The 23417-nt window shown below is 31.3% G+C and overlaps 1 protein-coding gene across 2 annotated transcripts; it reads right to left on the reverse strand.

Annotated features, from left to right (window-relative positions):
• Positions 1-2534: 2534 nt before the first annotated feature.
• On the reverse strand, positions 2535-23209 carry LOC134718701 (protogenin-like). Of its 2 annotated transcripts, none has more exons than XM_063581366.1 (16): positions 23118-23209; positions 16522-16848; positions 14442-14586; positions 13816-13988; positions 13180-13305; positions 12025-12183; positions 11554-11702; positions 10467-10590; positions 9200-9340; positions 8271-8417; positions 7493-7598; positions 6635-6714; positions 5695-5823; positions 4191-4376; positions 3648-3776; positions 2535-2827 (listed from the first exon to the last, which is right to left on the reverse strand). In XM_063581366.1, exons 1-16 carry the CDS (start codon positions 23176-23178, stop codon positions 2598-2600), a joined length of 2412 nt encoding a protein of 803 aa, XP_063437436.1. In that variant the 5' UTR covers positions 23179-23209; the 3' UTR covers positions 2535-2597. The 2 variants fall into 2 exon arrangements, with proteins under 2 accessions (XP_063437436.1, XP_063437435.1); XM_063581365.1 differs by having other exon boundaries at positions 2536-2827; positions 12010-12183.
• Positions 23210-23417: the final 208 nt, after the last annotated feature.

The following is a 23417-nucleotide window of genomic DNA, read 5'->3' on the forward strand; positions in this document are numbered from 1 at the left end:
GTCCGAGTCTGATGATAGAAGATGCAACCAAAGAAAATACAAAATGATAATAATACATAAACAACAACAGACTAATAGCAGTTAACTGACAAGCCAGCTCCAGGATTCATTTACACTGATTTAAATATTAAGATTCTATCATATGAATTTCAGGAACAATCATTTCCGTTAGGGGTTTAGTATCATACCATCATAACATATATGAGAAGAACATAACCGAGTCATGCCAATAACTGTTTTTTGAATAAATGTGTTAAGTTCCGACCCTATATGTGAATCAATATTAACGCCAAAATATGCTATCTTTAATGACCTGACAACAATATCGTACCTGTATCCCTTCTTAATAAGTCTACTTAAACATGTTAAAGTTTTTTTTAGTTTCTAAGGTGAATACTGACATTTTTGTGCTTTATAAAGAATATTTCCATAAAAAATTGGACGAAAAATACTTGAACGTATGAGACGTCCTCATGTTGAGCTATATTTACAAATGATGTCCTTATACCGATGATACATTTAAGTAAATGTTTTTGACAAGTTTGTGGTGTCGAAAAACCCTGGTGTAATAATTTTTCAGTAAAACATAAATTTCTCTCGTTAAAATCTAAAACATTGTTACATACACGAGCGAACCGTACAAGTAAAGATATATAAACACCGTAAGATGGTGACAAGGGAACTTCACCATCTAAAAATGGATAATTAACGATAGGAAATGAAAAGGAAGAAGGGGGACGTTAAATTCGATGCCTCGTGTCAAGAGAGTGTCACGCTCTTTGCACGTTAAGAACCCTTGCAACAACTCTTTGAGGGGTCCGTAGGTGGCCTGTTGCAAGGCAAAATGTCTGTCCCTATCCAATATACCCTCCTTTTCCGGTGGCAGTCGAAATTTCTCCGACCATCAACCCAGATGGCCTCTATTGTATCAACCTACCTATTGTATTTATTGTAAACTTGTTCTCGTCCTGAATATGCATGAAATATTTGCCACTGGACGTTAAGCAACCAACAATCAATCAATCAATCATCCAAATATCTAAAAAAAATATTATTCAAACTCTAATCCACAGTATTGTATATGTTTAATGCAAACAGCTAAATGAAGATTCTGCAGTTTATAAATAAGGGAAATAAAATTAGATATTGCTTTATAGTTATCTAGTCTGTTTTGCTTCACATTGAGACATGAGCACCACTCTTGAACATCAACCAAAATAAACAAATATATGCTTTACTGGATATCGTATTTTATTTAATAAACATACAAAGTCAGACACGTGTTTTTTTTTTTTGATTTTCCAATTGTTATATCTTGGAATATGTACATATATATTTATACATTTATGTTCGTAAAACAAAGAACAATAATATACAAACAAACATAATATAAAATGTAAATACAAATGTAAATTGGAGGCAACACGAAGTTACAAATGAGATGCTAGGCATGTAAAAGTTATTGGTAATATTTGCACATTTAGTTTTGAACAGACGGATGTTGTGATATAGAATATCAAAGAAGGTTTAGAAATTTAAATGTTTTGAATAATTAAATATCACTAAGAGTGTGTAGATTAACAGGAAGTGTCTTAACTTAACCGGTTACAAGGTTTTAACAATTATATATAGTTTGAAATTTGATTAAAAAAATGTCAGAAAGGACCATATGACATATATATCAAGAAGTCAGAAGTAGATGTGTATAGACTAGCATAAAGTTAAAGAAATAGTTTACGCAAATTAAGATGAACACGTTCTATAACAAACGTGTTATCCATTCTCAGACTTCACACCCGTACAGTCATATTGGCTTTACTACTTTGTTAAATAATTCTGGTTGACATTTAAAATTAAAATTATTTCCTCAAAAAAACGTTCTTACCCCTACTAACATTCTTAGCTTGAACCTTTTTGATTTTGTGAACTTTCATGTTGTTAAAAGTAGAACAAATATGTAATGTGTTTGATAATATTAAACACAATCAGCCTTTTGAAAATAGCATTATGTAGTTGTCTACGTTTAGAACAATAACGTATTAGCTTAATTGAACATTGTCTTTCAATTTCCATACTTAATATTTTTCAAAAAAGTCTAATTGTTTACGTGCTGTTCTTGGTCTCTTACTTCGGTTAACGGGAAAGTGTCTTTCCCTTTTTGCAATTCAAATATTTAAAAATGGGCTGTTGCAATAAAATAAAAAAAAATTGATAATTAATATTGCAAAGGTACTCTCGTTAAATAATTGAATTGATTGACATTACATGAAAGGCAAAATATGTTTTTGTTTTTAGCGACATTTGCATATGACAGCTGTCTATATATTATATTTAACTATATGATGAGTTTAAAGTTATGTTAGACAATATGTAAGATAATTATTCTGCATGTTTCAATCATTTATAAAAAGATCTGATTTCTATGTGACAGACTATCACTATCAAGCAAACAAATGAATTTTAAATAATAGTCAAATTTTAGGTATATCAAAATTAGCTAAAATTACGATTGTTTTTAAAAGATAATACATGTTTCCAGTTATTTGAGTTATACATCATTTCTTAATCAATAATATCCTGGCTATAAACATAAAATATTACGGTTCCAATTTTGTTCCTAGCATAAATGGTAAGAGCAAATTCTTATCAAGCATGTCAAGACCACATATGATATAATTTGTCATTTTAATGTTTTGAATTTCAACAGTTCTTGCACTTGAGTTGCTGATGTCGATCTTATAACTAATAGCAGGTTGATTATCTGTAATGTTCCATTTAACATCAACACAAGTCAGATTCAGCTGAGAAACCTGAATATGAACATTCACTGAAGGAAAGAAAAACTAATGTATAAGAAATTGTGAAAAAGATAAACTCAGATCGTACAAAAGTGAAAATGATATTTGCATCTGATTGTTAAAAATCAAAGAAATCAAAATCCGTGGTATAAAGAATAAGAGGCATAGAACAGCGTTGGATCATGAACCAAAGAAAAATGAATAGAAGATCATATCACATTGTATTAAGTAAAAACATAATGAACATTTCGAAACATTTAAGAAATACTTTGTGAAAATATCTACCCACAAAGGAGATGACTTTTGCCTGTACCAAGTCAGATATATGACAGTTTTTGTCCATTCGTTTTTTATGCGTTTTGTATTTTAATTTTGCCATGTCATGACTTTTCGAATTGATTTTCCTCTAAGTTCAGTATTTTTGTGATTTTTTAAACCACTTGCTTAAGTAAGTAATATATTTGTGTACATGATGTTGTCTTATTGAAGCTATAAATGTCTTTAACTTACATGAAATTGTATCACACTAAAATCATAAAACATATCTATCAAATAATCTCAAATAATTTATATCACAAAAGTCAATTCAGTTGATTAATATCAAATTTTGACTACAAAGTTGTATGTTTAATTTTCATTATAATCGTTGGATGCCAATTTTCGTTGTTTTCGTAAAGGTAAAGGTTTATCTTGAATTAAAAAAAATATATTGTCATATACGACAGTTGTAAACAAACTAACATCCAGGAACATACGATTTTCCCACAATCCTTTTAAAAATGTATACCGGAAAGGAGGAATTAACAGTGTTTTCTTGCATAGAATACAATGCCCATACATTGTAGCTACCTTGTGGTATTTTATTATCTTTCGGTGTCCTATGTATCAGCCAAGGCCATTGCTCATCTAACAACTTGGGATATCCATCTGTTGTACCTGATAATACTCTTATTTTGTACGTAGTTTCCGGAAGGAGATCTGTAAGGCAAAATACTCTGACTGAGTGACCCGATTCTAGCTCCATCATAACAATCGATTATATTTTTATCCCATGCATTTGTTAGAAAAACTTACATTTTTCAAAGGAGCTCATTCAAATCAAATTCATTTATTCATATGCAAAAATTCCAACTGGTAACACATTTTAACGTTATGGAGTTACTTAATTTGTTTTAGACATTTTTGAATCTTTATTATTCTTTTAATATAAACCTAAATGGTTCACAACAACATTTTTCAATCACGTGTATTCATGATTTTTTGGTTTTGTTTTAGTCTAGTTATACTTGAATTATTTTCATGCAAACAAGTTCTGACCAGTTCTAGTTTGTTCATTTAAGATGCAGATGGAGTCACATTACAAACACTTATTTAGTTCAATTATATGTTTACCTCTGATAGTGTAGCTTTGGTTAGTAGCAGACACATTTTCCATTATTTCATGTCCTTCATTTGACACATAAACCTGGTACCCTATATTAACACCGTTACATTTATCAGGAAGGACTGGATCCCATTCTATATCTATACTGAATGGTGATGAACTAGAAAGTCTCACATTCGGCGCTGCTTCATCAACTGAATAAAAGGTACTATTTATTGTTTACTGTTAACAGAGATATGTTATGTCTATATGATACAAAACTGAGAAAAGCAGTTAACTGATTTAGCCATTCGACCAGAACATGTGCTGACTTACTACGTCAAATGAATACTCGAAGTCATGTGCACAAAAGCTCATGATTCAATACTGGGAAATGCAAAAAACTGAATAAGTCATTTGTCAGTTTCATTTGAGGTGCAAATACTATTTAGCGTATTAAAAACTTGAAGCTGATAACATTTATTAAAAAAACCAGTAGTTTTATTGTCGAGCCTGCAACTTTTGTTGCAGAAAGCTTGACATAGGTATAGTGATCCGGCGGCGGCGTTAGCGCACTTCTTAAAAGCTTCATATTTTAGAAGGTGGAATACCTGGATGCTTCATACTTTGTATATAGATGCATCATGTTACGAACTTTCCGTCAGTCACATGTCCAATGTCCTGTCCTCATTTTCATGGTTCAGTGACTACTTGAAAAAAAGTTAAGATTGGAATTTTAAATTCTCTCTTATTATAAGTAATTGGATAACTATATTTGGTATGTGCGTACCTTGCAAGGTCTTCATGCCCGTCAGACAGTTTTAACTTGACCTCGACCTCATTTCATGGATCAGTGAACAAGGTTAAGTTTTGGTGGTCAAGTCCATATCTCAGATACTATAAGCAATAGGTCTAGTATATTTGGTGTATGGAAGGACCGTAAGGTGTACATGTCTAACTGTCAGGTGTCATCTGACCTTTGACCTCATTTTCGTGGTTCAGTGGTTATGGTTAAGTTTTTGTGTTTTGGTCTGTTTTTCTCATACTTTATGCAATAGGTCTTCTATATTTGGTGTATGGAATGATTGTAATGTGTACATGTCTAGTTGACAGGTGTCATCTGACCTTGACCTCATTGTCATGGTCCAGTGGTCAAAGTTAAGTTTTTGAGTTTTGGTCTATTTTTCTCATACTTTATGCATTAGGTCAACTATATTTGGTGTATGGAAATATTTTTTATCTATATGTCTGTTACGCAGGTTTTATTTGACCTTGACCTCATTTTCACGGTCCACTGCTAATGGTTCATTGATCAATGTTTCGTTTTCTTGGTTAATGTTGAGTTTATGTGACAGTTGTAATAAAGCTTTATATTTAGGTCTATCAACATAATATCAATGATTAGTAAAAGAGGGTGAGACTTTTCAGTGTGTGCACTCTTGTGTTTATGTCACATCAGTCTAAACAGGTGATAATTATCTGACTTAAAAAAACTAAATTGATCTTTTTTTATACATATAGTTGTATGCTAACCTTTTGACTTGTCATTTTGTTCTGGTGTTCTATGTACCAGCCAGGGCAACTGAACATCAAGCCGCTTTGGATATCCCCATTTTTTACCTGCTAATACTCCTACTTTATACTCGGTGTCTGGATGGAGGTCTGTAAGGGAAAATAATCTCCATGAGTGGATCTGATTTCAGTTCCTATACAATTCTTTATCTGTAGCTTTCCTATGAGCTGTTTTGAAAACTTATACCTTATCAAAGGAATTAATCGATTATCATTCTTGTGTAGAAATTCAAATCTGAGCACATAATTACATTTTTTTTATAATTAATTCATTTGTTTTAGAAATTTCGAACAATGGACATCATATGTTTCTTTATTGTCCTTCTGATAAACCCAGATGTTAGACAAAAAGATCTCAAAATCATTTAGTTTTATTGATAAATGTTTCTTTCTAGTTTTCTGAAACTGTATACAATAATTGACTTAATGCAAGGCAGTCTTAACTATGTCCACATACTTTTTATAACGGCAGAAGGGAACACAAACACTTTATTCTGTGCCCGAAGTGGATGTTTTTCACAGGACATGATATATGATAAATGAACTGATATGCATAATATTACAGATTGCATATACAGTAATATTGCCATTGTTTGTATCACACATACAATTTTTACGTGTGTTAACTTATAGGCTATCGTAAACCGTTTAATAATTACAAAATGTCAAAATGCTGTAAAAGGACCAAACATTTCAGACATGAAACAAATCAATAAAGAAAAATAGCATTATTTGTAATAAACTGTTTACGAAAAAAAAATACATGAAATATGACAGACATGATCCAACGACAACCACTGAACTACAGGTTCTCATCTTGGAAGAGGCACAAGCATAATATGACAGGGCTAATAAATATATAAAGAACTGATTATCACAATACCTAATAGGATATGTTTACCTCTGATAGTATATTTATGGTCAGCAGTAGACACATTTTTCATGATATCATGTCCACCATTCGACACATAAATCTGGTACCTTATAATCATAATAATAATGAAAATTTAAAAAGCGCCCTATGTAAACAATAAAAATTACTCTAAGGCGCTGTACATTCACAAAGTAACTAAAACAAATCAATGACCATGCCATAAAACATAAATCGTGTCAGACTCAAATACTGAATTAAAAAAATGCCAACCATAAAATGAAAGGCCAATACCAAATACATGTGAAACATAGAATTAAAAAAATATCAATGTAGGCTAAAAGAATGCAAAACAAGCAAAAACTATAAAATGAAATACAAAAATTTAAAAAAAACGAAAAAGAAAGCAATCTAGTTAAAAAGAAATGCGATAAAAATGAGTTTTTATCTGAGATTTAAAACACTTTAGGGACTTGCATTGTCTTAAACTGGTCGGGAGATTGTTGTTTAGAGATGCCGCTGCCCATTCAAATTGTCTTTCACCGTACGTCTTCGTTTCGTCTCCGAGGGTATCATCAGCCCAGTAGTCAACATTTCGAATGTTTCGTAAAACTAAGGATTTTCCTATCCCAGGTATAGATTTCCTTAGCCGTATTTGACACAGCTTTTTGGAAGTTTGAATCCTCAATGGTCTTCAATTTTGTACTTGTTTAGCTATATAACTATTTTGATATGAGCGTCACTGACGAGTCTTATGTAAACGAAACGCGCGTCATGCGTACGAAATTATAATCTTGGTACTTTTGATAACTATTTATTCGTCCTCACTTTGGAACGGTGAGTAGTTTTGAGCTGTAGTTTTTTAAATTGATTTATTTTCATTGATACCTTGTTACAACACCATCACATATCTCAGGAGGAAGTGGATCCCATTTTAAGTCCATACTGCATGGTGATGAACTAGAAAGTCTAAGATTTGAGACTGCTACTAGAACTGAATAAGATGTATTATTTATCGTTATATGTTAACAAATATATATTATGTCTGTTTTCTACAAAATTGAATAAGCAATAAACAAATTCAATCATTTTGCAGGTACATTTGTAAAGTTAATACTTCTGGATGAATATTCGAAATCAGGCGCATTTTCTTCACAAAACAAAACGTAAAAATGTATAAAACTCCACACCGACTAGATTATTTTAGTTTGTTCGTAAATGTAGGTGTTAAACTCCACATTCACAGGACTTCAACTAAATCAATGTTATCGGTTTTAATTTGATTAGTAGTATGTAAACAAACTTAAATACCGAATTCCGAGGAAAATTCAAAAATGAAAGTTCTAAATTAAATAGAAACATTAACAGGTCAAACATATGGAACAGAGTGATGATGAGTGTCAATATCCGCACTTGATACAGGCATTTTTGTTGGTGAAAATCGTAGATTAAACCTGTTTTTAAAAATGCCCAGACATGTAACGTGGACAGGAAACGTGAATGCCCGGTACAATTTGTTTAATTTAAGCAGAAAAGTGACGATCATTGTCAATTGAGATTCGAATCAAAACGCACCTCACCACAAGCTTGATTTATTGCAACTGCAAAATTAACAAGCTGTTCCGAAAAGGGGGATAACTCATTCTTTATTCAATGCCATTCATACCTGATTCTAGTGTTTTAACAGTCACTGTATCTGACTTGGCTCCAGCACCTTTGCTATTGAATGCACGTATATAAAATTTGTAATATGTTTGTGGCTTAAGATTTTGTATGCATTTATCTTTCCACGGCGTAACTTTCTTCTGTGTTACTGGAATGATACGAAAACATAAAATATAGATGTAATAATATACAAATATCACTTATACATGTTTGAGAAATTGATTTATTTTCATTAATACTAGAAGTGATCACTGCACCTAAAAGTACATAGTTTTCTTAAATTGTGTAATGTGATTATACTAGAGAAAACCAAACATGTTCAACTTCAGAACAATTAGTTTTTTTTTTTATTTTGTGGAACTTCAACAAAACAAATTGCTCAGTACTTACTCGGATTTTAAGCTCGCCTTGCAGCCACCATCGTAGTGATTTTCTAATGTATATGCTTATTCAGAAGAAAATCTATGTTAAATTAACATTTTACATTTAAATAAACATCATGTTCCTACTTGCAGAATGTGGTAAACTCCTGTAGTTCCAATACCTGAGAGTGAGTTATATTAATGCAAATAATGCGACCGCATTCTGAAATCTGATAAATGCGACTGTATCATGTATGCAGCTTTTCAACAAATAATTTCGCAATTTTGAAAAAAAATATCAAAACATTTGAAACATAAATCATATAAATACAGATTTTAATGTCTGAGATAACGATGAATTGCTCCTAACAGTTTGTTTATTGGACTGTTATTCTGATGTCATTAAACAAGCTTCGAAACAGAATTCAAATACTTAGTAACTTGGTTACAGAAAATATATGTAAACAAATTTGTGATTTAAACGCATGCAAAAAAGACCAAAGTATAAAGTTCACTTTAAAACAAATTTATCTCCATTTACACACGTATCCCATATCTATCAACTCACCATCATTAGGTTCCCCATAGACAACAGTGTAAGCGAGAACACGACAGCATTTTGGATACTCTGATGGAAACCACCGAATACATACTTCTGTACTGGTGACACTGGTTACAGTCACATGACTTGGAGGTTTAGGTACATTATCTGTCAAACAAAATTTAGAAAAGGGTTTGTAATTTGATTTGTTTGTGTTTTGGTAAATTGTATTGTATAAACCTTTTATACTGGATATACGACATGTTCTTATTGATTTAAGCTATACAATGACCTTACATTGGCCATTTCAGAATATAATGCATCCTGGGTTATATTTTCAAAAGCGTACACCAAAGCGTTTTGATTGGTTTAAAACGTTATAAACAATGGAAATTCAACCAATGACGTAAAGTTATTTTCACTTTGGGGTACGAACAATGAAATTACCCACAATGCTTTAGATTCTGAAATGGCCCATTGCCTTTATCTTTATCATTTTAAACGGCAGTTTATAGTTGTCACATTTTGATATTATAACATTTTGTAAACTAAGGTAACAACAGTATTGCCAGGGTCCACTACTGATATTAAACAAATCTAAATCATTCAACCATCATGTTCAACTAATTGACAAGCAAGTTTGGCTTCATACACTTTGGTACACTGTCAAAAAAGATTAGATTTTTTTCGAATTCAGGCCTTTTTTGCAATAACACAATAACACATGTTTATTTCGATAATTATATCATCAACTCATTATCCAGAGCTATGATGCTGACATTTGTTTTACAAACTCTCTCAAATTCTTAATTGATAAAAAAAAGGGTTATAAATATTCAAATTCACTCAGGCAAAATTGACCGTAGATGAGTTTAGCTATTTTCTTTTAATGTATGTTGGTTTTAGAATCTCTATGTTTGTTAAAGCCAGTATATCAATGGATTTTTATTTATCAGATGACGTAAAACATGCTTGACACAGTATACAATTTATACCTTAACTTATCGATGATACTTTATTGTTTGACATCTATCTATATCATATTAAGATTAAATCACAATACAAAGAAATACCACTTTTTATACCGTTAAAACCCTCATATACAATCTAAGAATCCCATTACCGGGAATATATTCATTATACTGATGTTCAAAAATATCAATTGTTCGACCCTTCAGTAAGCTTTCAGGATTCTTACATTTTAACTGTCTGAACAAAAAGCTTTATGTTGTAACTCGCTAATGATATACCAACACTGAGGATCAGTACATATAACATGTATACATTTACAAACCTTTCAGAAAAAATTGTAGTCTGGCAATTGCCATATCTACACCAACATCATTTTTGGCAATACACTGGTAGTATCCAGAATCACCTATACTGCTATCTATCATCAGCATATTGTCTGGGTATATCTACAACAGCAATCAACCAGTCTTTATCAGCAAGAATGAACAGCTGTTACAATATTTAAGTAAATAAATCATGCACTGATGGTTTTTTGAAACTTAGTTTAGTATACCCACATGTTAAGTTTTAACATTATTGTTAAAAAAATATATTTTGTTTTTATGTAAATCAGATATTTTCTATACCATTTAAATATATCTTCCTATATCTAAGCCAATATTAAGAAAAGTTTGAAGGTCATTCATTGTGATATGATGACACAATTGTTGTCCTATTTAGAGGACGAACATAGAGTATCATACTTATATACCTGAGAAAAATCAATCAACGAACTTTTTCCCTAGGTCGCCTACCATACAATCTTAATTTGAAACTTGAAGTTTATATGTGTCAAGTATTATTTCAATTCCGACTTACCGCTATTTTAATTATTAACCTAAAATCCTTACACAATTTATTGTAGACTTGCCCTTATTTCAAGACATGCAGTTAGCTCAATATGATATATTAACATACGAATGTGTCTAAGGACATACATGCCCACTTAAGTTTTGCAATTTTCCAGATTAAAAAAGGGGCATATCTCAAGCAGGGTAAATGACTTACTGTTCAAATTCGTAGCATTATGTATGAGTTTCATAAACAATGATGACGCAAACTCAGTTTAAAGTGCGGAAACAAAAATGAGACAATCGAAAATCGGCAGGCAAAGTAAATAAATGATATATAGATATCGGACGATGTGTGTGGTGTGAGTGCTTACGAGACAACTCTCCTTCCAAATAGCAATTTATAAAAGTAAACCATTATTGGTCAATACACGGGGCCTTGGCTCACACCGAACAAAAAGCTGTAAAGGGCCCAAAAATTACTAGTGTAAAACCCTTCAAACTAGAAAAACCAACGGTCTAATCTAAATAAAAAATAGATATCCCCGTTAACAACATGTCTAAAAAACAACATCGAACCTTCATATTTTCCAGAGATTCAATCTTTTGACCATTTTTGTACCAGGTAACTTTTGGTGAAGGAATTCCGCCAACGATACACTTCAATCGAAACCATCTGGCTACAGGGTACCCTTTGCTTAGTGGAGCTTCAATTATGAATGGAGGCACTGAAAAAGAAATAATATTTATTGTTTTCTTCAATAGACATGTCAACTTAACGGAATAAATTATCATTTTGAAATATCTAAATCCCTCTCTTAGTTTAATACTTTCTGTAAAATGTATCCACAGATTGTAAAAAATATTTAATCCGGGAAATATTGTATGCAGTCTTAATCAAGTGATTTTATGTGAAATATATTTGCAAATAGTTCATGAACGTTCAGGACCACCGCAAACTAACATTTAATGCAGAAGTTATATGTTCTGCAATGTAAGGTTTACCTGAATAAAAAGTTACGAAATTTAAAATACCGGTGAAATGCTTACCTTTGACGTTTAGTTGGGTCTCAGCCACTGCATCAGGAAATCCCGGTGACGACGCCACACATTGGTACGTCCCAGCGTCAGTCATGTTGACTTCTATAAATTTTAAATTACTCCCATCATAATTTTTGTTAAAGTTATCATCTGATGTTTGATTCCCATCTGTAAATACAATAACAAACATACTGTTAATACTAAGTACTGTAAATTTAGAAATGATTCTATACATTTATGATCCGTGACCTCTGTGATTTAAAAGTATGTATATATAAGAAAATAACTGCTGAAATAACCAATGAGAGTCTTTATTTACATAGTTTTCATAATCTTGATGAATTTTAGCATCTAAAAAAAAAATGTCTGATTTCACAGTACTAACTGTTGATATTGACTGTTGTTGGCCTTAGAGGCAAACACTGTATGCCTATTTAGAATGAAACACAACTAAAAAACATTAGAAAACATGTAGGGTTACTCATTGAAGGGATATATTTTGAACTGCCATTGTAATATGACGGCATATTGGATATGTGGCATACATTCATATTTTCGTTGCATGGTTCATCGACATATTGTGAGCGTGGCATCCCTAAAACACGAGGCATCATATTTTACATACAACTTTTCACAAAACATGGTTGTTTATTTCTACAGCAGAAACATATGAATACGGACCGTAAGTTTTCCTGTTCGAATTATGTTACACGGTCGTTTAGGGACTTTTATAGCTTTCTGTTGGGTTTGAGGCTAGGCTCCTTGTTGAAGACCGTACTCAAAATTATAACGTTTTATATATTGTGACTTAAACTGAAAATATGTCTCTTTGGTATTCCTATCAAATTTGCTAATTTAGATGCATATGTATTCTTTGTTTTCCTTTTATTTTAATTTTCGGTGGAAGAAGAAAAACCAAAAATTAATCTAAGTACAAATTGTCAAAGACTAAATATTGGCGTGAATAATGTGACCATGCAATTTTATATCACTTTTTGATGCATATTAGCAAAATGTAAATGAGATCCACAGTAGATCATTTTGTCATCAGGTGATGACATTGTTTTGACAATAAAAGAGGTTTAGAAAATGCACCAACTTTTTGTCTAGAAGCACAAACTAAAAGGTGAGCACAACAGTAATTCATTGATAAGATTCACCAACCTTTCATCCAAGTTACCACAGGTGATGGATTTCCATCAGCCAGGCATTCTAATGTAACTGAGTGTTTAATTGTGGCATTTATTTCTCTGGAAATAGCCACAATCTTAGGTGGTCGTCTTTTCGTATCTGAAAACAGAGCTTCTTGGTTGTTACTTCTGAATATTTAGTTAAACGCTTGAGATCTTCAAAACGTACACTAAACATTAACATGTTTAAAGGGTAATATGAAAGGATTAAATACATTTTGGAAAGTTAATGATGTGCAAACGGGAGTGATTGTATTCACAAACTAAAAATATGAAGTATTATGGGTCAATTGGCAAAAGTGACGGCTTTAATTAATTCGGACTGATTATAACGTAATATCAAAAACATTGAGACAAAGCATATACACCGATTCGATGAATAACAGTGCAGTTGACATAGTTAGGACATTATTTACCACTAGTAATTCCTACAACAGGAGCCATTGAATTATAAACCAAGGGAAACGGTTTAATAGACCAATCTCATTCAACTGATTGATACATTGGTTATCGCTAATTGCAGCAGCTGCTTTTGAATTTTGCCCTGATTAGAGACTTTCCAGTTTGATTTTCCTCTGAGTTTAGTATTTTTTGTGATTTTACTTTTTACCTGTTATAACTATGAGTCTTGCATGGGAACGACTGTGCTGCAATGTCATACCAATTAATTTAGGACCATTGTTCACTTGGTTGAAACTTTGGTATACTGAGCAGTGGAAGGAACCCGAATCAGACTCTGATAAATTGTGTATCTGTAATATTCCTGAGGATATGGTTATATACCTAAAGATATCAATAAGATAATAATTTTCAAATTTGTTTTGTTCTAAATTTGGATTAATTTTTGTATGGGTTTAAATTATCTTGGGTTAAGGAAAAACAGTAATGTTAAGAAAAATACATTTTCTCGTTTCTACATAGTACTTTTGACCTTATTGAATCTTTGAAATTGCGAGTTACTTAATATGTATTCCGAAGAAAAACATGGTATTCTAACAGTGTAAATATACATGTAGAATATAATTGCAAATGTATCTTCAGTCTACCTTCATGAGCCTTTCAGATGAGATATTTTGATAAACAAATACATACAGTAAACATTTATGATTAAAGATCTATGCTTATTAATGTGGATTACTAGCCGTAACAGAAGCTCCAATGAAAGTCATATATTAAAATAGATATAGACTGACAGAAATAGCCTGGAATAGTATCATAGCACTACTCGTATCCTACCTGCTATTCTGAGGTAGAGATGAACTGTTTTTATTCCAGACATAAATTGGAAGAGGTATTCCATCAATTTGACATTTAAAACGTGCCACGCCCCCTAATTCTACTTTCTGATAACCTGGCTCAATAGTGAACGACTTTGAAATGCCTAAAAGTATATAGATAATAAATAACCATCAGTTCTATTTCAGTTAATTATAAATTACAATTGACAAGCGTTTCAGGATTTTAATTTTAATTTTGTCCGTAGTGGCATTTGTCAGTACCCTTTAAGATGTTCCGTTTAGACATGTTAGACAAAGAATAGAATTAAGATACAGCAAAGATAATATCCAATTAAGTATAGAGAAATTTAGATAAGACCAAAATAATGTATGTGGGTCATTTAACCTACAAGAAGCATGTTTGCTTGTTCCGCTCAGTCAAGAACTTTGTTTTGTCTTCTGTTATATGAAATAAACACAAACCATGGTAAATTTAATGCGTCGGAATTACTTTTTTGAATTTACCTTCATCATGAATACTCAAAGCCAAAGTATGTTTTAATAATATGTTTAAAGGGAACATGTTGCGAAAATATTCACAAAAGAAAATGAGAACATTTAATTGCGTAGGTAATTAATAGCCACCAAATCCATGTTAAGAGTAATTTAGGTTAGTGCCCTCATATAATACGTTGATTATTTAAAGATAAATAAAGTAATCAGTAGTATACCACTGCTGAATAGTCACTAATCGATTACTCACAAAAAAATAATATATGGCTCACAAACTAAAACCGAGGGAAAACCATCAAATTTAAGGAAAACAACGGAACGGAAACACTGAACTGCAAGATAAACAAACGCTGATATACATAGACACGAACTGTTTGATAACAACTGCCACATTCCTGACTTCTTACGGGATATTAAAAAAATGATAACTAATTTTGTTACACGTAGCTAAAATATTACCTGTAAATATTAAATAACGGCAATTACAGTAAACGTCTGTTCAAAAGTCATAAACAAATTTAAGTGACAAACTAAAATAGTAAATTTTGTCAGGTTTTCTCACAAAGGTTTATCATTTACACCAATTTGTCAAATAAAGAGACTTTTTTTTTTAAAGTTCTTGATTTCAACCACAATTAGGTCTAGAAATGTTTTGCATATACTCCAATAAACTGAATATTCAAGTATGTGTTATTTTAGTATAAAGAATTGACAAAACTAATCATATCAAAATGTGAAACTGAACAACACCACTTAAAGTTGACACCAGAATACTGAGGGTAACTTTTTTCATAAATCAATACAAATAAAATTAAATATTATTTAACCAAGTGTTATGTTTAAATATCACACCAAGGAAAGTTTAATAAAGTATATGCAACACTTAAAAATAAAAATTTCAGTGTAAATTTATCACACACTCTAACAATCGGAAACCTTCACCCAATTAAGACAGACCTCACACATACAACTTTTAGGTAATTATCACTCAAATATGCCCTAGATTTGAAGTATAAGTTTAAGTTTACCATTAAAGAAAATGATGTTTCATAAATTGTATGCAACACTTAACAATAAATATGATTGTGTAATTTTATTACACACTTCAACAATCGGGAATATCTACCGAAGAATTTAAACGATACACAATCGAGATAAGGCTCTCAATTACAACTTGCAGCTTATTCTCATTCAAATGTATCCTACTTTTGAAGTGAACTTATGCAAATCCATAGTTTGTTTAAACAAATTAACAGATAAATTCCAACATTGTTAAAAACAGTAAATCTTAGATATATACTTTCATTAACTACTATAATGAAATATTCAACATATGCAGCTAGCCTTCAGTAATACTGCATAAACGTTCTGGACTTCCCTGGAATCGTTTTTTGTTCATGAACCAATTTCGAAGATTTCCTGGGAAAGCATGGATCATGGATTTGCATGTTAATAAAGTATATATTTTTCAGACCTTTATGTAGACTTGTCAAAATCATTAAATCCAATTTTAAGGAAAACAAAATTTTCCCTCGATCCATGACAAATAATTGAATTGACAGTATTAAAATAAAACCCACACTTACTTTCAACTAGGAGTTGGACCTGTCTTGCAATAACCGTACCATACTTGTTTTTCATAAAACATTCGTAGAATCCATTCTGGTTTCTGTTTTGGTTCCTAGAATGACGATTGTTTTTCACTTGTTTGAAATATAATGAACCATTGTCTTTGACCTGTACCCGTCTGTCAAATAGGACAGGCTCGCCATCCTTATACCATGTGAAGCTGACCCGACCTGCGTCTGGTGACGATGAGGCAGAACAGTTCAGCAGTAGTGGACTATTCTTTTTAGCAAGAACAACTGATGGTGCTGGATGAATTGTGATGCCAGGATCAAGTTCTACATTTCCTGCAAAAGATAGAATAACATATAACGTGGGAATGTGCTGTTAGAGAGTATCGATTGGGTTGACCGAATAGAGAATAATGTGCACACACTCTACATAATAGAGAATAATGTGCACAAACTGTACATAATAGAGAATAATAGACAAAAAATATAAATAATAAGGGAATGATGAGGTGCTTAGATATAAAGACAATCTATGAAAAAAGTGACTACCACAAATTTGAGTAACAGTTTTACAGTTTCCAAGTTACAAATTTGCAATTAAACTACACACTTAAAAAAAAACATTTTTTCTTTTTTTTATGTAAAAGAGGGACGAAAGATACTATAGAGATAGTCAAACTCAAAGATTGAAAAAAATGACAATTAACGCCATGGCTAAAAATAAAAAGAAAAACAGTCAAATAATAGTACAGAAGAAACAGCATATACAACTCAAGACCTAGCACCTTGACATCATAAACCATTGAAGCATCAACACAATTTTCATTAAAAAAAGTTACAGGAGAATCATAAAATAAAATGATGGTTTGTAAGATATCGATCTATGGTGTGTTGTTTGTTTACAGCGCAGCACTCATTTAAGAAGTTGCGTAACTAGTTTTATGATTCTAACTGGTTTTTTTTCAGTACCAAAGCTTCATAATATAGTATAGTATACACTTGTAGACGTCAACTAATTGAGTGTTACTGAATAGGAGAAAAAAAATACTTTTAGACTGATATCAGGAGCTGCCCGTTATTTTGGGGGAAATACCTTACTTCAGGAGTTAAATTCTAGAATCAGAATTTTTGAAATTTGTCTGTATCATGTTATGATAATTGTATTGATAGTTAAATTTTCTTGAGGGCAAACAAATCGATAGAAAATTAAATCTTTTTATGAAAAAATAGGCACAAAGATTTGCTGATACATTCAAATGAAAATATTTTGAATTAAACCAAAAATCAAATAATTGAAGTGCATGGGATGTACAGTTAGTGATAGTTATGTTCTTTCACAATAATGCATCGCTCTTTGTAAACTGTATATGTACAAACTGCAAAACATTTTTAGTGCCGCAGCTTTTAAGATGGATAAATTGTGTAAGGGTACCAACTAAATGGTTTGGAATTTAAGAAAGAGTACGAACGGAGAACAACCCTTGCTTAATTCCCCGCAGATAATGTATCTCGTCATGGAGAGTTTCCTTTAAATTTCTTGCTATTTCGACACCAATGACCAAAACTAATTTTCAACTATTTCATGTTTGATTTCTTATTTCCAAGGTAGCAGAAAAATATATATTATATTCTACCTATTAACTCAAAATTATAGGAGTCATCTGAAATAAGTTCATGTTAACCAAAAGCTAAAAAAAATGGATTTAAAATAAGAAAATAAAGTTCTAATATGGGTAAAATTGAGAATGGAAATGGGGAATGTGTCAAAGAGACAACAACCCGACCAAAGAAAATAAAACAGCAGAAGGTCACCAACAGGTCTTCAATGTAGCGAGAACTTTCCGCACCCGGAGGCGTCCTTCAGCTGGCCCCTATTATTGCAATATATGCGATTTCAATAATTAATTGATGCAAATATATTTAAAAATCTAGAACTTAATACAAACATAGGAATGTATTTAAGTATGAAAAGTTATGTCAGCAAAAACAGAAAAAAATGTTTGCTCATGGTAGTTAATTGTGAAATCCACTTAAAGCAATATAATAGAAAAATCGTTTGCTTGAAGCAATTGTTACGTACATATGCCATTTATAATTAAGTGTATTCATTTGATCTTTGTACAATTCAATAACCTTTCGACAGTCTAATGTAAACGTAGATGAAGGGAAAGTCTTCTGTCAATCTATTTATGCTAGCAGTGTGCAGATGAGACATTTATTATCCAACACTTTTCATATATTATAATCATTAACCTTTAAATATATCTTTAAAATTAACAAAATTAAAAACAAAACCAAAAAACAACGATATTATTTTTTAATGCAAACTGATTGCTTTCATACTAGTTGTATTTACATTGTTGATCGAATTAACCAAGACACTATCAATTAAAAACATTACTGATGACATGAATATTTGTTTTAAATTATGTCAATCGTCATTTTGATTGCAAGGAGGTCGACATTCATTTATTGAATGGATTAACAGTTGCAAAATGAACAAATATTAAACATTGTATGCGTTCCAAGTGTATACGTACTATGACACGATAAAATATGCAGCCGTAATTATGTCAAGTATGTCAACACTTAAAACACGTAAACACACAAAAACGTACGCTGATCACTAGCATTGCATTTGCCACTTTAAAACATGTTCAAGGTAAAAAGATTTAAAGATACACGAATCACCAGATGTCGATAACTTTCAAGACAACATGAATTAATAAGCAAGCAAACACAAACAATTTGATTAAATTTTATACTGCATATTCCAGTCTTTCATTTTTTTACTTTTGATCTTCTTTTTGGGGAGGACAATGTGATTTGAATTATTGTCTGTAACCTGTTGAATATCTTTAAATTTTGCAATGTTGTTGTCAGTTTCTTTCTGCTAATAAGATTGAATTTCTCGTTTGTATCTTTCGCCTACATTCTATAATATCTGTTCTCAACATTCAATGTTATTTGTTATGATCTCCGTCAAGTCATATGAAACTTCAAGTTAAAAGAACACAATTTTATCACTAAATCGCTGGATTTTTTATTAATTATAAAACTATTTTTATTGTTGTTTGCTTCCAGTAAACAATTCACTGATATGCTTTTCTTTTTGCAGTGAATTCAGCGTAACCTTTCTCGTAAAAATGCGGTGATCGCAATACGCATGGATCTGTCATTTAAATATAATATTATCGTATTTCATTCGTCTTTGTTGATTGTTTACTATAATGGCGACAATCGATAAACTACGGCTTCAAAACACAAATATCATTAAGGTGCCATGTTTTTAAATCATAACATACTGCGAGAAATATTGTTTTGACGATTTGACGATATGGATGCGTAAAAAATGATAACATATTGCACAGAAGACTAAGCTTGTGACATATACATATATGCATTTGTTCATAAATTGGATATACATAGTTTTACTAGTCACTCGTTCATCAAACTTAAGATATATACTTAAATGCAGTCAACTTTAGCATTTGATAGTTCATTGATAACATTCTGGCGTATTATAAACAAACAACTTGTTACGTCTCATGTCATTGGCCGAAAGATTTAAATACAACAACAATGTAGTCAGTGTGCACGTGAATTGACACAGGTGACCGTCAATGGAATTTACTATGTTATTACGAACGTAAAAACAATGATTTGTATAGTTTACAAACCTTTGGTCAAAAGAATTAAATAACTGTTTTGTTAACTTCAAATAGTGGGGTCGAAATATTATAGTGATAATTTGTTTTAAGTAATATTCTAGAAGATCTTTGTTATTACGAACGTAAAAACAATGATTTGTATAGTTTACAAACCTTTGGTCAAAAGAATTAAATAAATGTTTTGTTAACTTCAAATAGTGGGGTCGAAATATTATACTGATATTTTGTTTTAAGTAATATTCTAGACTAAGTTCTTTATGCATGCAGCAACACAATTATCTTGTACCCGGCATGATGAGAAATATAAGGATAAAACAAAATCATGACATGTTCCGCTTTTATACGGATGAATATATGAACCACTTTTAATTTCTTTCATACTGACGATAGGTTATAATCCTAACAATGTCGTAGTCACTTATAATAAGTATCTCATAATACTGATCCATTACAATAATTAATGGGGAGTTGCACTGACATTCCTCTTTTATTATTTTCATGCTATAAAACATACACACAGTACAAAAATGAAGCTATAAGCGTACCATAAACGGAGGAAATTGTCCCCTAAAGATAGAAAAAAAATAATTTTAATCGTATCATTGGTGCACCTGAATGAATTCAGTGAAGGCAGGTTGTTATAATAAATAGAAATATTACATCGGCGAAGATTATTTCTATTGCATGTGTGGAACTAAATAATAAATTAACACTTGTTAGAAAGCGTAGTTTAAAAGGAACAATTCTTGTTCGAATTCGGGGCCTTTTATAGATGACTATGCGGTATGGGATTTGCTCATTATTAAAAGCCGTACGGTGACCTATAATTGTTAATTTCTGTATCATTATGGTCTCTTGAGTTGTCTTATTGGCAATCATACCACATCTTCTTTTTTTTTTAAATATTAATGTACTGTTTTCGATTTTAAATGGATGAACATTTATCAATTTTATACTTTAAGAATAGAGCTGCATAACATTGTTGAAATATCCGCTAAAGTATATGTGGTATGTATTCGTATTTAAAATGAAATACAAAACGAAACGTGTATGATAAACTGATAAACAAAATATCAAGAAATTAAGGATGACTAAATGCACGTGCAAGAAGAAACTCACTTTTTTATCAATACATTTAATGAATAAACACTTTTTATATAAAAACTGATTGTTTCTATTAACATGTTCATATTTACAATTATCGTTCGTTTTTCAACCGAGAATAGCAAAACATCACACAGTATTTCGTTTGAGTTTATAAACTACTTTTAATTCCCCTGTGCCATGGTTTGCCATCTCCGTTTTTTCTTATCAAAGCATGGTTGGTAACATGTGATGAATTTACTAACAATTTCGGGATTTTTTCTCTCAATCAAACAAAATCAGAAAAAAAATCACTATTCTACGTGGAATACCTAAAACTCGGCAAATAATATGAAAATTGTTTGTAGTAAAGTACGGTTTGATTTTTCATCGAGTCCATTCAGTGAAAGAAAAGGCAGTCAGGACGAGTAACGTGGGGTGGGGAGGGTGTAGTCAATGAAAAAAATATGTGAATTAAGATTTTTTTTTATCCTGCATTGAACTTTTGATGTCGTCCCTTGATCTAGAGGAGAAATTTGAATGAAATATTTCAATGTGAAAACTGTTTAGATTTTTAAGTTTAAAATTTTGTTATCAATTGCAGAAAATTATAAAACCAATGAATTTCACATGCACATTTATAAAAGCTAGAATTGTGATTGGATAATCAAAAACACAATCATTTACGCCAATACGACGATGGAAGCTTTAAAAGACCTTGACCAGCTACGTAAATATTGATCAGTCCGTTCAACGTTATAGTACGTGTGTTCTATTTTCGCAGGTGTGAGGTCGAAGGTTTGAATTGACCAATGGAAACGATCGTTCCTTAGAGAGTTAATCTAATAAAGTTTGTTTGACTGATTACGTCGCACTACCTTTCGCTAAGCTAAGCCGCATATGAGTGTAGAAATAATTGGACTTTTTATCATTACAAACAAATCTTTAATTACCTTTTCTTTTACCGTATCTAGCACTTTAACCTGCATGATAAAATCTTTCAAGGGTATATATTTCATCGTCTTACCTACGACTATGATACTAACGATAAATTAAGTATAATATTGTATCTCTTATTAGTGATACATAGATAAATAAATGTATATTTCATTTGATACAGGAACAGTCTGAGTTTGTCACATTTCTTCAATTATTTAATTTATATAGCAGAAAATTAAGAAAAAAGAAACAATAACATAGCAGTATTATATCAAAATATGCTAAAAGTATTGCGGATTATTTAGGTATTTGATTGCAACGTAGTCGATTGCAAATATTGTTTATAGAAGTCTCCACAGAGGGCCGTAGTGACTGCATTTTAATATGCTGGGTTTGTTTAAAATATATTAATTATATAATTATTTTTCTGTCTGATCTATTCATACCAATAATTGACTGATAGTTGTTGTCACGGTAACTCTCTCATAGATTATTTGACATATCTGACAGATCACCTTTCATTCTTCTCATATGTCTTACGTGACTTATCTGGCGAATTCGATTGGTCATCGATCCTCGATCATTCATCAATCAGTCAGACATCAATAACCAAATATTCATCGATCAGTCAAATTACTGTAATACAGTAACGCCAAAAGTCGCAAGAACTGTATATTTGACCAAGGTGTTCCAATAAACAATGTCCTGTTAATTTCATTAAAAGAAGCTGTAAATTCATTTATTTTGTTTTTATTTTAAATTCAAGTGGACTTTTATTTATTTAGTGAAATTATTTTTGGAAAAAAATCGGTCACGCCGCCATTTTGTGCAGCAATTGAAAAAGGTCAATCTTTTTGAAAACAAGATTATCAAAACTATTCAACTAATCGATACACAAAATAGTGTACTTACCTTTTGTAAATATCAATAGATAAACTACTGCAAATAATCCAGCGGCAAATGAGACACACATGGCAAAAGTATTCAAATTATGAGGACCTGCATGAAATAATATTGTTTAAGTGTTCAATTAGTGTGAAACCTTTCAACTCTAAAGAGGATGACAATTTACATGACGTTACATTATAAAGTTCATTAATTGCAAATTGGTTAAGTTTCTATGCATGATGCAAATGTTATTACTTATGACGCAAAATGACCATTTCGTGATGTTACTGGTATATTCCTTTTTTATAAGTGACACAGTTTTTA

The sequence above is a fragment of the Mytilus trossulus genome, chromosome 5 (genome assembly GCF_036588685.1).
Source record: "Mytilus trossulus isolate FHL-02 chromosome 5, PNRI_Mtr1.1.1.hap1, whole genome shotgun sequence".
Classification (NCBI taxonomy): domain Eukaryota; kingdom Metazoa; phylum Mollusca; class Bivalvia; order Mytilida; family Mytilidae; genus Mytilus; species Mytilus trossulus.

Excerpts from the sequence above, each read along its gene's own strand:
- LOC134718701 (XM_063581365.1), bottom strand. The coding sequence starts at position 23,178 with ATGTGTGTCTCATTTGCCGCTGGATTATTTGCAGTAGTTTATCTATTG. Across the intron at positions 11,703-12,009 it reads CAAAGGTAAGCATTTCACCG|TGCCTCCATTCATAATTGAA; the intron begins GTATTTTAAATT and ends TTTCTTTTTCAG. Across the intron at positions 3,777-4,190 it reads CCAAAGCTACACTATCAGAG|ATCTCCTTCCGGAAACTACG; the intron begins GTAAACATATAA and ends TTTGCCTTACAG.